The following is a 15,263-nucleotide window of genomic DNA, read 5'->3' as shown; positions in this document are numbered from 1 at the left end:
AAACTAAAACAATTCAAAAAATCTTAAAATTAGTGGAAAGTTGAAAAATAATCAAAATTTTAAAGATAGTATAAATTTCAAAATTCGTAAAAAAATCAAAATATCTATTTCAAAATTTCAAGTCAAAATTTCTAATTTCGTTAAAATTTAGAAAACAACATAAAAATTTGTCAAAATTCAACATTATTTGCACCAAAAAATAAAAAAGTGAATAAAATCCAAATTTATGTTTAAATTAAAAAATTGTAAAAAAAATGCAAAAAAAAAGAATTGAAAAAATGCAAAAAAAAAGAAAATCAAAACATTCAAAATTCCGAAAGTTCGTCAAAATTCAATAGCTTGTAAAAATTACAAAATTTCTTCACAATAAAAAAATCGTAAGAAAAATTACAGATGAGCAAAAATTAAATAATATGTCAAAATCCGCAGAAATTTTAGAAATTAGCAAACATTCGCAAAAAATCTAAAATTCATAAAGATAAAAAAAACTCCGATTTTTTTAAAATTCTGAAACATTCTTATAGAATGCCAAAAAATAATCAAAATATGTGATAATAAAATACAAAAAAAACTATAAAGAGCAAACAAAAATAAAAATCTGCAAAAAATCAAAAAATAGAAAAAAAATCGAAAAAAAACTGTGATTCTAAAATTTAAAAAGCGAAATACTATAAAAGAAAAAATAAGTAAATAAAACAAAAAAATAAAGCAGAGATATTAAAGTGTAGAAATTAAAAAAGCAAATGTTTTGAAGATTGAAAAATGGGAAAAGCGAATAATTGAAATATCCTGGAATCGAAAAAGTCGAAACTTAATGTAATAAAAGTAATGTTTTCATTATGTTTTTCATTTTGATGCATTTCAAAATTTCAAAAACAAAATAAAAATGAAAAGAATACAATAATACCAAAGGCAAAAAAGTTGAAAAAAAAAGTTGAGAGTGAAAATTTTGAAACGTAGAAATTGTGGAAGCCAAAATTTTGAGATGCGAAAAAAAGGAGAATTGAAAGCATGGAACTTCATAGAATAGAGGAAGCCAAACATTTGAAACATGGATAGATTAAAAAAGCGAAATATCGAAATATTGAAAAAAAATAAAAATTAAAGAAACAAAATTTGTAATGCAACGATTGAAAGAGCGTAAATTCTTAAAAGTGATAAATCAAAACAAAAGCAAAACATTAAAAACTCAAACGATTACAAAAGCGAAAATTTTCAAAAGCAACAAATAAAGGGGAAAAATTAGATCAGTGCAACATTAAAAGGCGAATAATTTGGAAAGCGAAAATTAGTAAAAAAAACAGTAATTACAAAAAGGCGAATAATAAAAACGTGCAACCAAAAACGAAAATTCGTAACATTTGTGAAAATTCTGATGTTTTTTAAATGAACACGATCGACAAAGTTAACAAAATGAAATTTTTAAAACATCTGCCATTCCTTAAAGTTGAGAGTTCGTAAGAATGGCAAAATTTGTGCGTAATGAATAGTCAAAATTTAGATTTTTTTTATTAATTCGGAAATCCGCAAAAAAAAGAATATCATTAAAAAAAATCAACATTCAAAAAAAGAACAGAATTCAATGAAAGCAAAAGCAAAGCAAAGAAAGCTAAATTCAAAAATATGATTAAATTCAAAGATAAATAAAAATTTAAAAAGTTGTTGAAAATATAAAATTCGTAAAAAATCACAAATTTGTCATGTTTCAAACTTTGTAAAAAGTTAAAAAATTTTGAAAATTCGAAATTTAAATTTGAAGATTCGTGAAAAACATTGAAATTGGTGAAAAATGTGCAAAAAATTTAAAAAATATATTTATAAAAAATTAAAATTGGTTCAGATTTGAAATTTCGACACGGAGATATATTTTTTTTATTTAACAAAAATAAGGAAATTTGTGAAATTTGTAAAAAATTGTAAGATTTTAAAAATTCGTAAAAAGTCCAGAAATCGTTAAAATTTAAGCATTTCCAAAAACTCCAAAATTAAAAAAAAACAGTCAAAAATTTTAAATTAGCATAAATTTAAAAATCCGTAAAAAATCTAAAATTTAATTTCAGTTCTTAAAAATCTAACAATTTATGAAAATTTCAAAATTTGTTTGAATTCATAAATTTGTCAAATTTCTAAATTCGTTAAAATTGAGGAACCACATAAAAATTATGAAAATTCAACATTATTTGCACAAAAAATAAAAAAAATGAGTAGAAATTCAAATTTTTGTTCGCTTTTAAAACTTGTAAAAAATTAAGAGTGAAAATTTGAAACATAGAAATTGTGAAAACCTAAATTTTGAGATGCGATAAATAGGAGAAGTAAAAATTTGAAACCCCATGCATGGAATAGATGAAGCCAAAAATTGAAAACATGGATAGATTAACACGTTAAGGCCCGATTTTTTCTTGCTTCGCTTTCCATTCGTCCGCATCAAGAGCGTTTGCACAATTTCAGTGTCGGTCTCAGTTCCCAAAGATATTTATTGTATAAATATAAAATAGTCAGCAATTCGATTAGAAAGTAGTCACATTTTGTAAAATATTCGAAATCAAACCGTATATATTTTTATCCTATAATTTGGTAACTGTCAGTTCCAGGCAGTCAGCGCTGTCCTACTAAAAAGCTCAACGTCGACCCCTAAGGACCGACGCTGGGCTTAACGTGTTAAAGAAGCGAAAACGAAAGCAAATCAAAAATGAAACAGCAAAAAAATAAAAGCAACAGAATGAAAAAGCGCAAATTTTGAAACGAAGAATTGGGAAAGTGAATATAAAATCAAAACATAAACAGTGAAATAAATTGAAAAAGTTAAATATCAATTGAAAAAGTTAAATAATCAATTGCTTTTTAACAAATTAAAAAGCAAAATATGCAAAATAATGCAAAAATATGCTAAATGAAATTCGATCTAAAGTTAGAAAACACTATAATCGGGAATGGAATGAAAAGCGTGCCAATGAAAGGTACGGTTCGACTATGAGTATCAAGCAAACAATGAAGACATAGACAGGTCATCGTTACAATTCACCGATTACGAACCTGAACCAGTGCAACCTTCCGGTGAGAAGCTGGCTCCCTGAATTAATTTCCATGCATACATAATTTATAAGTGTTCATCATCGGCTTATCTTTGACCCGATCCGGCCATCGCACGATAAAGTGATTATAAATATTGACCCAACCTGCCACAAATCATTCCACGGATGGGGCCACCCGTTGGCTTTTTCCACTTCCATCGCCAGAATGCATGAGTGTGTGTATGGGTACAAATATTCAAATTCGCAACTCTTCCGACTCTTCCGATGTGTCGTCCGCAGAAGCTAATTTCATTGTTGGGAGCAATTAATGTGTCGCATTTAATCAGCGAAAAAGGGCTTCAATTTCTGCGAATCCGGACCTCCTGTCGTTCTGGGCCCTCACTCGCGACCGCAATAACTGTGTGTGTGTGCACAATTTTCGCTTGAAATCGGGATTAGTTATTTATGATGAACATAATTTTGCGCATTTGGCCGCAATTCGATGCCGCCACATGGCGTTCTCTTGTGCGAATTTTACGGTACGTTTTTGATTTGTTCTTCTGTTTTTTTTTCTTTCCATTTATTTCCAGTCGAGTGACTCGGAGATCCTTTTGGAAAGTTTCAGCGAAGACGAAAGCGAAAGCCAGCAGCAGCCAATGGGGAGCAAAGACCAAGAGAAGACTGCAGCCAAAAGTAACCACGAGCAGCAGAAGAAGAAACAGACACACAACGAAGAAGAGGGGAAGAGAAACAATAACTACAACTCCACTTCTAAGAGCAAACGGCGAGGCAATAATCAAAGTAACAATAACAACAACAACAATACTAATAGTAACAGCGGTGGCAATAACAATAGTTGCAGTAATAATAATAATAATAATAATAATAACACGAACACCAGCAATAACAACAACAACAAAAGTGATAGTGTCACATCGAAGGAGGCTAAGAGCGATCCGGAGACTCGCAAGTTGCTCCGCCGGAAAGACGAATTGGAGCGCAAGCAGAAGATGCAGGAAAAATACACCCAGCGATTGCATGTAAGTCGGACATTTATTTTATTAATTTTTTTCCCAGTTCTATATAGGCTGCTTTAATTGAATTCAATATTTTGATAAATTGCCGAAATCTGTTTCGGAATTTGGTGGTGCCTTTTTCGGTGCGAATCGCGAGGCGCGAAGGGCGTTTGGATTGCATATTTATTATCATTTTGTTTCGACCGGTGATCAGGAGTCCTCTCACCAGGACCGGTATTAATTAATTGCGTTTATGTGCGAGCGAGGAGCGAGCAGGGCGCATAATTTGCATATTTATCTTTTTATTTCAATTTCTAGAATACGCGCGCGCGCCTAATGAAGCGATTCCGCCGATTCGATTCGGCGCGATAATAATAATATTGACTGTTTACTTTGCGCTGCTTTGCCAATCAGGGAGGATCGGAGGATCGCCGGATTGTGCCATTTTACGGGGAGTGGATTCGCGTCGTGAAATTTAGCGCCCATGACTGTCGCGGGGAAGCTATTTGGCGTGATCACGAAACGATTCGGAGAAATTTTGCATGATGCGGAATACTTCCGAAAAAAAAAACCCATTAGAAGCGGTCATCAATGCTAAATTATGCGCAAACGCTGCGGTGTGCTGGGGAATTAGTGTTAATTTGATGATTTTTTATGCTTATTCGCCGGTTATTGGAGGACGGGAATTTTTGGGAGGAAGGTTGCTTTGAATAAAGCTTAAAACTTTCTTAATTAAAAATAATCACATTCAAATGCGTTTGTAATGCACCTGGACAAGAGACTGTCGATTCTGACTCTCTCTCTGTTTGTTTTTTTTTGTGAATCATGACACCCATGGTGGCATAGCTACCCAGTTTTGTCTCGAAGCCCTATCTTTTTAAATTTTGACGTAGGACTACGTCTAACCGGAAGATATAGGGGGTGAAATGGAAATCTAGGCACTGAACAAGTAGGAAAAAATGCAAGATTTGGAACGCTTATAACTCGAGCATTTCTCAATAGATCGCAAAGGTTTTTGCATCAATTGATAGGAAATATATCTACGCATCTATCATAATGCATAACATTTCATTTTTCTTGAGATAAATAATTGAATAATTGTGAAATATCAAGCATTGTCCAAATGCACTATGTGCCCATTTTTGATTGGTTCATTTTGTGCTTCTCAAATCGCACCGACCAAAACGGGCAACCAGAGTAGCAGCGAAATACAATGAAGCACGATTGGAAAGGAAAAAGAAAAAAAATGAGGGAAACATTGGTCGCAGTCTCACACATGCGTAATTCTCGAGCCAGCCAGTCAGCTTAAAAATCCCCGCTCCGCTGCTGTAACGATCATTCTCATTCAAACCGTACACCACATCGGTTCGCATCACAACACATCAACAAACCAACCCAAGCAGACATGTCTGGACATGGTAAAGGAGGAAAAGTGAAGGGAAAGGCAAAATCCCGCTCGAACCGTGTTGATCTGGAGTTCCCCGCAAGGGTAGTTAGGCCAAGCGCGTTAGTACCAGTGCACCATTCCACCTAGCCGGCGTTATAAAGTTTCGGCCGCCGAAGTGATCGAGTTAGCTGGCAAAGCTGCTGGCGACGATAAGAAAACCCGCGTTCGGAGCAGAACACATTCGGTTCGGTGGACATCAAGACAACAGGCGGCCTGATTCTACGCGGCGTGTGAGGTGAGATGACAATTGTCACATCACCATCACGCAACTCTCCTCACTCTATTCCTACAGTCGTTTCGGATGCCGTGAGAGGTTCATTTGATGTATGTGAGAGGATGAACAGCAAGTGACAAGGCGTTCATTCTGCTGGTTGCCAAATCTGATCAAAGATGCCACATTCGCACATGTGTTCACGAATTTGCAGACATTTAACTTTTATCACAACCTTTTATTCCTGCTGCAGGCTATTTAAAATAGTGACAAAACATTATTGGTTCCATATGATAAACGAAGCTGGTCAGTATGTCAGACATTAGCACATATTTACAAATATTTCAAATTTTTATCGCATATATTTGAGAAAAAACATCTGGCATCCCAGAATTTTATTTGTTTCGCTCAGAGAGGTCAGATATTTGTTTTGCTGCAGTCAGTACCGTATCTATAGATCTGATTTAACCTGGCCTGTTGTTAGTGTATCAGGACATTCTGCCGAATTTGCAGGTATTTGATTTAGATTTGGTGAAACAGTTGATTGCATCCTGTAAAGTTTAGCATTTTTGTTTGTTTTGGTCGTAGTTGCTGCTGCTCTCTGCACTCTCAGTGTTAAATTGTTGCTCTGGCTCCGGCTCGGGCATATACCACAGCTTCTGAAATGGATATGCAGTTCGGTGACGATGACTCGCGGATAGATAGATGAAACACAAGATCCATGTGATAGATACATTTTAGAGAAAATAAATAGATTTCATGAAATGAAAATAATTTCGGTGTGCTTATCCGTCCAATTGAGGAATAACAGACTCACTACCGCTTTCACAACAAAAAAAAAAACTACTTGCAATTTGTCTCTCGTACTGTGAAAATTGAAGATAAATTGAATTTATTGATACATATAATACCATTACTATCGATTCTATACGACCCAAAAAACACTTATTATTCCTCTTCAATTTTTCATTTGTTTTCATGCACTGTCGACACCTCAAGACATGTCGACGATTGTCACCTAGAAATCCCAGTTCATGTGACAATCGTCACGTATATTTGAGAGCGGGAATAAAGTGAGAGTTCATTCAAGTGAGATTTCTCACGGCATACGCCTGGTGGAATCGCGTGACATAAGTGACAATTGTCATCTCACCTCACACGCCACGCAGAATAAGGCCGAGGTAGTTGCAACGAGTGGCGAGTGGCAAACGCAATCGCAAAACGGCAGCAGGTAGCAGATGAAAAAAGTTTGTTCTTTTTATAATCTGCTTTGGTGGCAAATCCAGAACAAGGCGGCATTGAGGGCGTTCGAAATGGTTTTTTTCAAAACCACGAGTACTAAGTTTTCTAAATTGGAACCATTCCATAAAACAAGGCGCTTTTCAGGGCCATTAAACCTTCCAAAAAAGAGTTTAGGAAATAAAGTTCAATGCTTTCTAAACCATTTTTTTTATCCCATTTATTTATTTCAGGCTCATTAGCATTTTTGCTGTAACAGAGCCGAATTTTAATCGTGTACATGTCACATGGTTATCATATCTATAATTATAGCACATTACATTACACAATTGCCATTCGCCAGTATTCCTTCTATACCATTGCATATGGTTCATTTACACAGTAGCCATTTAGGCGTAAGAGTATTCTGTATTGTATTTTTCTTCCATTATTCAGTTAGACCACCGGACAGCGGAGAAAGTTGATTGATCATTGTTGAGCTATTTATAGAACAGCAGCCCGATGTGTCTTGCAGAGCAGAGCAGTTGCATGGATGAATCGATCTAATTTCGACCGTGGATCGATCTCCATCGCTGATGATTGTTGCGTGGACGTAGTTATTCTGTAACAACACAAAGATGGTCAATGAGGGTCCTGAGTTTTGAACTCTCGATCGATCGCTTACTAAGCGAACGCGCAACCAATGTGGCTACGGAGACCCCCTTCTAAACCATTATCCAAAATAATAATAAAACACAAATTGATGTTTTCATAATTTGTTTGCCAGGATCTGATGAGTATGTGAATTTGGCAGTTGTTCTGAGCTTATTGATAGTTGGGGACTTTCCTGATTATTCAATTTTCACCAATTCTTAAATTGTTTCCAGATTCAAAGTACAGTAATTTACAATTAGTTCGACATTTAGCTAATTGGACGGACATGTAATGCGATTTATTTAGTTGGACATTTTTGTAAACATAGAGATCCAAATTATGACCCCACATTGAAAGTCGACACTGTACCACTGTCATCGCAAATGTTCAATTACAGGTTAAAATCGCCTCCAATGCGACACTGAGTGGTGATAATGCGACGTGCCATTGAATGTAATTTACTATAAAATATGTCACAAGCTGGATTGGAAGAAATTTTCCAACTGTGAAAGCTGTGGCGAGTGGCAAATGCAATCAGAAACAGAAAGGTTTAGCCGAACAAGATGGGGATATCGAGTGATAACAAAACAATAAACTCTTTAGATTGAAGATAATTTTGTGATCCTGAAAAGAACCCTTTTTAGCCTGCATGTGAATCCAACGAGCGAACAAATCGTAATGAATGTATTTTTTTTGCCATCGCTTCCTTTTAACGCCCATTCGTTCGTCTCGTTGGACTCGCCCCTCTGGCTGAGTCTGCCGATTTGTCTCTATCCTGTGAGTGTGTACCGCTAGAGTATAAAACACGCGGACCCCAAAAAATATCTTATTTTCTTTCAAACCGTAAACCCGTGTGGTTGTACGGCATCGGCATCGTGGACGTAACAAAGGAGGACAAGTTAAGGGAAAGGCAAAGTCTCACTCGAACCGTGCAGTTCTCCAGTTCCCTGTTGGTCGCACTCACTGATTGCTCCGCAAGGGTAACTAGTCCTAACGGATTGGTGCCGGAGCACCAGTATACCTAACAGCGATAATAGAGTTTCGGCCGTCGGAGTGCTCGAGTTGGCTTGCAAAGCTGCTCACGACCATCAGAAAACCCGCATCAAGAACAGAGCAGCTTCAAGGCAACAATTAGTTTCAGTGAGTGGCAAAGTGTTTCTCCGGCACGTTGCATTAAATGTAATTTACTGAACAACATGTCCCAAGCTGGATGGGAAGAAATTTTCCAACTGTGAAAGCTGTGGCGAGTGGCAAACGCAATAGCTAAACAGGAAGGTTTAACCGAACAAGATGGGAATATCGAGTGATAACAAAAACACAACACCAAAGGTTCTTTTCAGAACCATCAACATATTCATGAAGAGTAAACAGTAAACTAATCCATTTTTCAGGTAGATAGGTAGGTATTCACGTAGGAGAAGAAAATAAAACAATATACTTAAAATATATATTTAACAAAAGCTGTCCCCTTTGTATAGTCCTACGTCACTCCGGTTATGTTCCCGACATTACCCACCCGTCTTTTTTAGTTGAAAAATATTAACTTGATTGCCTCAATTTGAACGTATAAAATGTCGTATCTCGACGAAGCGAAATCACGTCAAATCGAATTTTTTTCCTTCATACTTCTGTAATTTAGGTATTCAAGAATATACAGTAATCGTTCGCTAACTGGTTCTGGTTTAACTGGTCTGCTTTTAAACTGGGCGAACGTTAACTGGACCTTGGACCAACTAAAAAGCAGAATTTCGTAAACAATCGACGCCATATTCAAATGGAATATTTGCTGTGAGGGGCATTCGAATTTAATTTGAAATGTAATGAAAATTAACATTATTTTCGCATGACAAAAACAGAACGGAAATTGCAGAAAACATAATTTCCTCAAATTATATTTCATACCTGTTGTCGCACTCAATGCGAAACATCGATTGGAATCCCATTGCTTATCCAATTTCATGGCCAACGCGAATCAAACAATTAATTGAAGTTCCCTTCGATTTCATTTGACGTTTAACATGCCGGACCAGTTAAAACGCGAATGTCGGTAACTGGTCTTTTTCGCCCAGTTAGTGAATGTTTACTGTACCCCAGAAAGGACTTATCGAAAATCTCATTATTTATCGAGTTGGAGCCATTTTAGTGATGCGGAATCTAACCTGGTACGGCCATAACAATAAACTTCAAATGTGTTTTACCGAAACTAGTTCTTTCAAACTGTCATATACGATATCTCAAGCTCTACTGAACCGAATGATGTTGAATTTATATGATTCAATCTGCATGTATCTCCCTGTCGCATGAAACATTGAAAAATCATATTTTTGAAAATTTTGCCATTTCGAAAAAATCGGGAAACGTAAGAAAAAAACATTTTGAACGGCATTTTTTCTTAAAGCGGCCGCCATTTTGTCAAAAAAAAAGATGTTTTTGACTTGTCCGAGGTTCATGCGGTAGCAGCATCTTTACTGATTCAGAATCTGTTTGATTGTTTTGTTTCAGAAGGGCTGAAATCGTATACGCCATGGCACAACTTTTTTTTTTGAACCCCCTTACTTTATTAGCTTGTAACTATTCTAATTATGAATATTTATTTCCCGTCCAATTTTTTTTTCATTGCTAAAAGATAGATAAACAAATAATGTTATAATGGATACTAAAAATAAGTTTTGTTTTATTTTGTACGGAGCTCGGCTCGAAAAAACTTCCGAAATTTCTGTCTTTACACTAGAATACCCTCTTGAACAACATTAGGATAATTTTTGTGGTATTTTTTCAAAGAAAACATGAAAAAGTTGTTGTTTAAAATACCTTTTCTCTGTAGAAGTGACCTTCTTCCGATGTATCGATGATTTGTTGGTTATTGTATGGGCAATTCATTTAATCTTTTAGAGAACAAAAAAAATTTTGAGGAAAATTAATTTCCAAATCATTTTTTCAGTGTAAGTTTGTTTGTTGATATTTTTCAATGGAAATCAAAGTAATTTCCTACATTTTCTTCCTTGATCAAAATTTTGTTGGTCTTATGGGTTTCGAGTCCTCTTCATAAAGTGGTCTTATTCTTAAATTCATAATTTATTAATTATTTAATCCTGAAATTGAAAAATAAATAAATAATGAAATATTTAAATATTTAAAAATAAAGAGGAACATCAAAATTTTGGAAGCAAAAACGTAAGGATCTAATATTAAAAATATTGTTTTAAGATTTTAAAAATTTGAATTATGAAATTAAACCTCGAAATTCAAAGTTAACAATGAACCACAAGAAAACTTGGAAGTTTAAGTTTTACTTAAGGGGGTATTCTAGTGTGGAGACACGACTTTCGGACGTTTTTTCGAACTCCGTAAAAATAAAACAAAGAATATTTTAGTATCCATTATATCATTATTCGTTTATCTATCTTTCAACAATAAAACAAAAATAGGACGGAAAAAAATATATTCATAATTAGAATAGTTACATGCTGGTGAAGTGAGGGTGTTCAAAAAAAAGTTGTGCCATGGCGTACACGATTCCAGTCCTTCTGGTTATCTGAAACAAAAAAATCGAACAGATTCTGAATCAGTAAAGATGTCGCTATGGCATGAACCTCGGACAAGTCAAAAACATGGGTTAGCGGCCGTTTGAAAACAAAAATGCTGTTTAAAACGTTTTTTTTGCGTTTACCGATTTTTTGAAAATAGTAAAATTAAAAAGTTATAATTTTTTATTGGTTCATGCGATAGAGAGATGTATGCAGATTATTTTCATATAAATTTGACATAAATCGGTTCAGTAGAACTTGAGATATCGTGTACGCCAGTTAGAAAAAAACTAGTTCCGAGAGAAACGCGTTTGAAGTTCATTGTGATGGCCGTAACAGGTTAGATACCACATCACTAAGATGGCTCTAACTAGGTAAATAATAGGATTTTCGATAAGTCCTTTCTAGAGTATATTCTTGAATGCCTAAACTACAGAAATATGGTAAAAAAAAAATTTCGATTTTTTCAGATTTCTAGACTAGAATACCCCCTTAAATAAATCACTTATTGACAATCGGAAATTTGAAAAAAAATATATTGCAAATAGTAACGAATTTGACTAAATAAAATGAAAACTAAAAAGATGAAAAAAATAAATCTATGAATCGAAGTCAAAAATTCAAAATTTAAATTAAAATGAAAGTAGAATTCCAAATTCAATGAAAATTATAGGTTGATATTGAAATAATAATAATTCAGGAAACAAAAATCAAAATTAAAAATTTCATTTCTACTTTAAAATTTTGATTTGGTAATTAAAAATTTAAAACAATTGAGTTATTGAAATTCAAAGATCAAAAATAGGAAAACAAATTGTCAATTTAAAATCAATGCCCAAAAATCGAAAATATAAAATTTTCCAATACAAAACTTTTGGCTTTCATTTATTTCCAGAGTGTTTTTTCATATTTATTTTTTTTATTTTTTTTTAAATTAAAATTAGAACCACATTTTTTTTAATTAGCAATTTTATAATTATAATTAATTTGAATTGAAAATGTCAAAAATTTTTTTTGAAATGTCAAAAATAAAATTTTAAATTAAAAAAAATGTCTATATAATGAAAATGATAAATTAGAGGGAAATTTAGTCTTGAAAAAATTATTTTGAAAATCAAAATTGGAAACACGAATTGATAATTTGAAATCAACTGTTAAAAAATCGGGAATCAATACAGGGAAACTTCGACATAACGTACATTTCACTTTCAAAACTGTACGTTGTATCGAAGCATACGAAATAACTCAGAAGCATAGTTTATATTACTCTACTGTGATGCTGTTTGAGTTGAGTGAAAAAATCCAACTAAAAGGTGGAGCCAACCTTTCTCATGATGTTTCCTCTCATACTGTTGATTGAGGATAAGTAGACAAAATGACCGTTTGCTTGTTTAAAAACTTTTTCAGTGTCCTTATTCCGATCTTTGGAAGATTTGTTGGGAGTTGTATGGACTATTCATTCAATTTTCGTTCAGAATAAAAAAAAAAGTTCAGAAAAATGAATTTCAATTTTTAAAATATTTTTTTTCAGTTAAATTTTTTTGTATTTTTTTGATGAAAGATTTACTTATTTCCTACATTTCATTTTCTCACTAACATTTTGTAGGCTTTGTAGTTTTTGAGATATTTTTTTTTAAAGTTAAAAAAGCTTAAAACTTCAAAAAACTTTAACATAAATAGACGACCATATTTGATGAAAAAAAAAACGCATATGTTCGAATTTCAACAATGACTGAGTTATAGAACTTTTTTTTTTTGTTTCGGACTCTGTTGCCTCAAACTGGCTCTACTTCAAAAAGTACGCTACAGAAGACGATTCTGTTGAGTCATTTGAAAGATGAGAAAATTTAGTACAGGATATAGTAGTGGAAAATCTGAATTAATGGGTTTCAATAGCATTTTGGAAGTGAAAAAGTTGAAAGTTGAAAGTAAGCGAACGTTTGTGGGTTCTAACTACTAACTACGCATGCAAGTTCATCCACATATTCGTATTCAAAGATCTCCAAAACTTATCGATTACATAAACTTGAATTTTCAGATAGTGTCTGTCTTTCCCGACTCAATCTTTTTTTTTTCAAACATGCCGGACACATTCATTTTTCAAAATTTCTGCCTCAAAGACACATTTTATTATGAAAAGAGACCTAGATTATCAATGTGTGGTGAGATAGTTGTATATTTTTTTGTGAAATTCACGAAAAAAAAAGTTACAAGTAAAAAATAGAATCGAAGACTTAAAATCGAAAATCCAACATTGGTTGTGCTGCTGTTTTTTGACGTAGGATTACGTCTTTCGGGAACATATTGGGGTACAAATTGAAAATCGAGTATATCGTGAAAATTGTCCAATTTCAAACGCTTATTGCTCAGACATTTCATGATAGATAGATGAAATTTTTGCGTCAATCGATTTCGGCACTCCATAACAATTTTTTATCTTGAATAAAATAATATATGTCATGAAACTAACTATCGAACAATTGAAAAATCTCAACCCCTATCCTAATGGAAATACCCACTTCTGATTGGTCGAAATTGACGACACATGCGGCGATTCCCTAACAGAGACACCAAAACTAAGCTGCCTGGGGGAAATCGGCATTGCAAATACATGAAAGTAGGGCGAGCTTTTGCTCCCACCGAAATGTGTTCCCTAACAGAGACATCAAAATCAAGATGCCCGGGGGAAATCGGCATCAAAAATATATGCAAGTCAGGGGCATTTTTGTGTTGCAAGTGAGGTGAGTGATACGATTAATTCTAGCAAATAAAATTTAAATTGCCACTTTAATGTTGGTTGCTTCGTGAAATTTCATATCAATGACCGATCAGGTATTATGAAAAATTTAGCACAAGTGTAAGTGTCAAATTGTATATGGTAGCAGTTGTGTTAAAAATGACTTGATATATGAAACGATTTATTTCAATTTTAAATAAAAACCAAGATATGTTCCCGCTCGGGAACGGGTCCCTCGGTTTAAGCTGTCTGTTTTTTTGTGTTTATTTTCATCCAAGAAAATTTCATGCGGCGAGAATACTGGAAATGTGAAGAAATATTCGAAAACGTGATTTCTCATATGCTCTGGATATAATATTAGGTGTTGTTAGTCCAATTAAAATTCGCATTGGGTTGAATGTAAAAATTATAAAAGAAAGTAACCTTTTCCATTTCAAATATGTTTTCTCCATATTAAAGTAACATGTTTTTACTGATGAGAAAAATTGATAATTTTGTTCGGTATTGGTAATTATCTTGTACTACATTGGTGAGTTTGTTTTCTTTATTTCATCCGTACATAACACAGGAGGCATCTCGTCTAGGGTCACAGATAGCATTTTTCATCATATCTCATTCCATTTCGGCATCTTCTATCTGATACGCACCATCCAACTGTTTACCATCGTTCTGTCATCATCACTCGGTAGACACTGATGAAGTGAATAAACAATACCCAACAACCGAACAAAACAGCCCTTTCCACCAAATCATATCAAAGAGTTTAACGATGTAATTCTTCAAACATATCCAAAATCAACAGACAGCATAACGGAATCCTACGTCAACTATGCGGTCGTGTCTCGGACTCAACCCTCCTGTGACTTTTTTTTTCTTTTTTGTGATGCACGATGTTTAGGTACAATTGTTTTCGCAAACTATAGTATTAATATTTTCGTTGTATGCCCACTTTTCAGATTTTCATTTTACACCCTTTACCTTTGTAATCAACAATGTAGTTCAACATCTGTAGTAGATTCGGCAGACCTGGTGTGGATCCATCTATATAGGACATGCACTATTGTATCGTCACAACGAGAATTTATTTAAGATCTCATAATTTAATCTCAAATTCAATTTCCAAATATTTATTAAAGTATTTCAACATGTACATCACAAGCGTTTCCAACAGAACAGAACATAAAAAATGGCAGACAAAAACACTTGATTATCTCGAAGAATGTCCAAATAAGATGCACCTGGAATCGACAAAATTGCTTTGTACATAAATCTCCCGAACGACCTTGACGATATTACCTTTGCGGTTCCTTTGGGATCCCGGCTGATTAGCCCCACTCGAAATTCCCACCGATACTTCGACCGGGACAAGTGATCCCGGAGAGGACGATGTCGATAAACATTGTTCAGTTCGACAAGAGGCAGGTGGTGGGAAAAAAAAT

General features: G+C 34.0%; 1 protein-coding gene across 2 annotated transcripts in view; it reads left to right on the top strand.

Moving 5' to 3' along the window:
- Positions 1–15,263, top strand: part of LOC129780093 (telomerase-binding protein EST1A) — a 195,974-nt gene that overhangs the window by 145,261 nt on the left and 35,450 nt on the right. For both annotated transcript variants that reach the window (XM_055788134.1, XM_055788056.1), the window contains one exon: positions 3,605–4,054. In XM_055788134.1, the coding sequence (XP_055644109.1) occupies positions 3,605–4,054 (450 nt within the window). The remainder of the gene's footprint in view (positions 1–3,604; positions 4,055–15,263) is intronic.

The sequence above is a fragment of the Toxorhynchites rutilus genome, chromosome 1 (genome assembly GCF_029784135.1).
Source record: "Toxorhynchites rutilus septentrionalis strain SRP chromosome 1, ASM2978413v1, whole genome shotgun sequence".
NCBI classification, from domain to species: Eukaryota; Metazoa; Arthropoda; class Insecta; order Diptera; family Culicidae; genus Toxorhynchites; species Toxorhynchites rutilus.
Note: the sequence above shows the minus strand (reverse complement) of the source record. Positions and strands in the feature narration are given on the sequence as shown.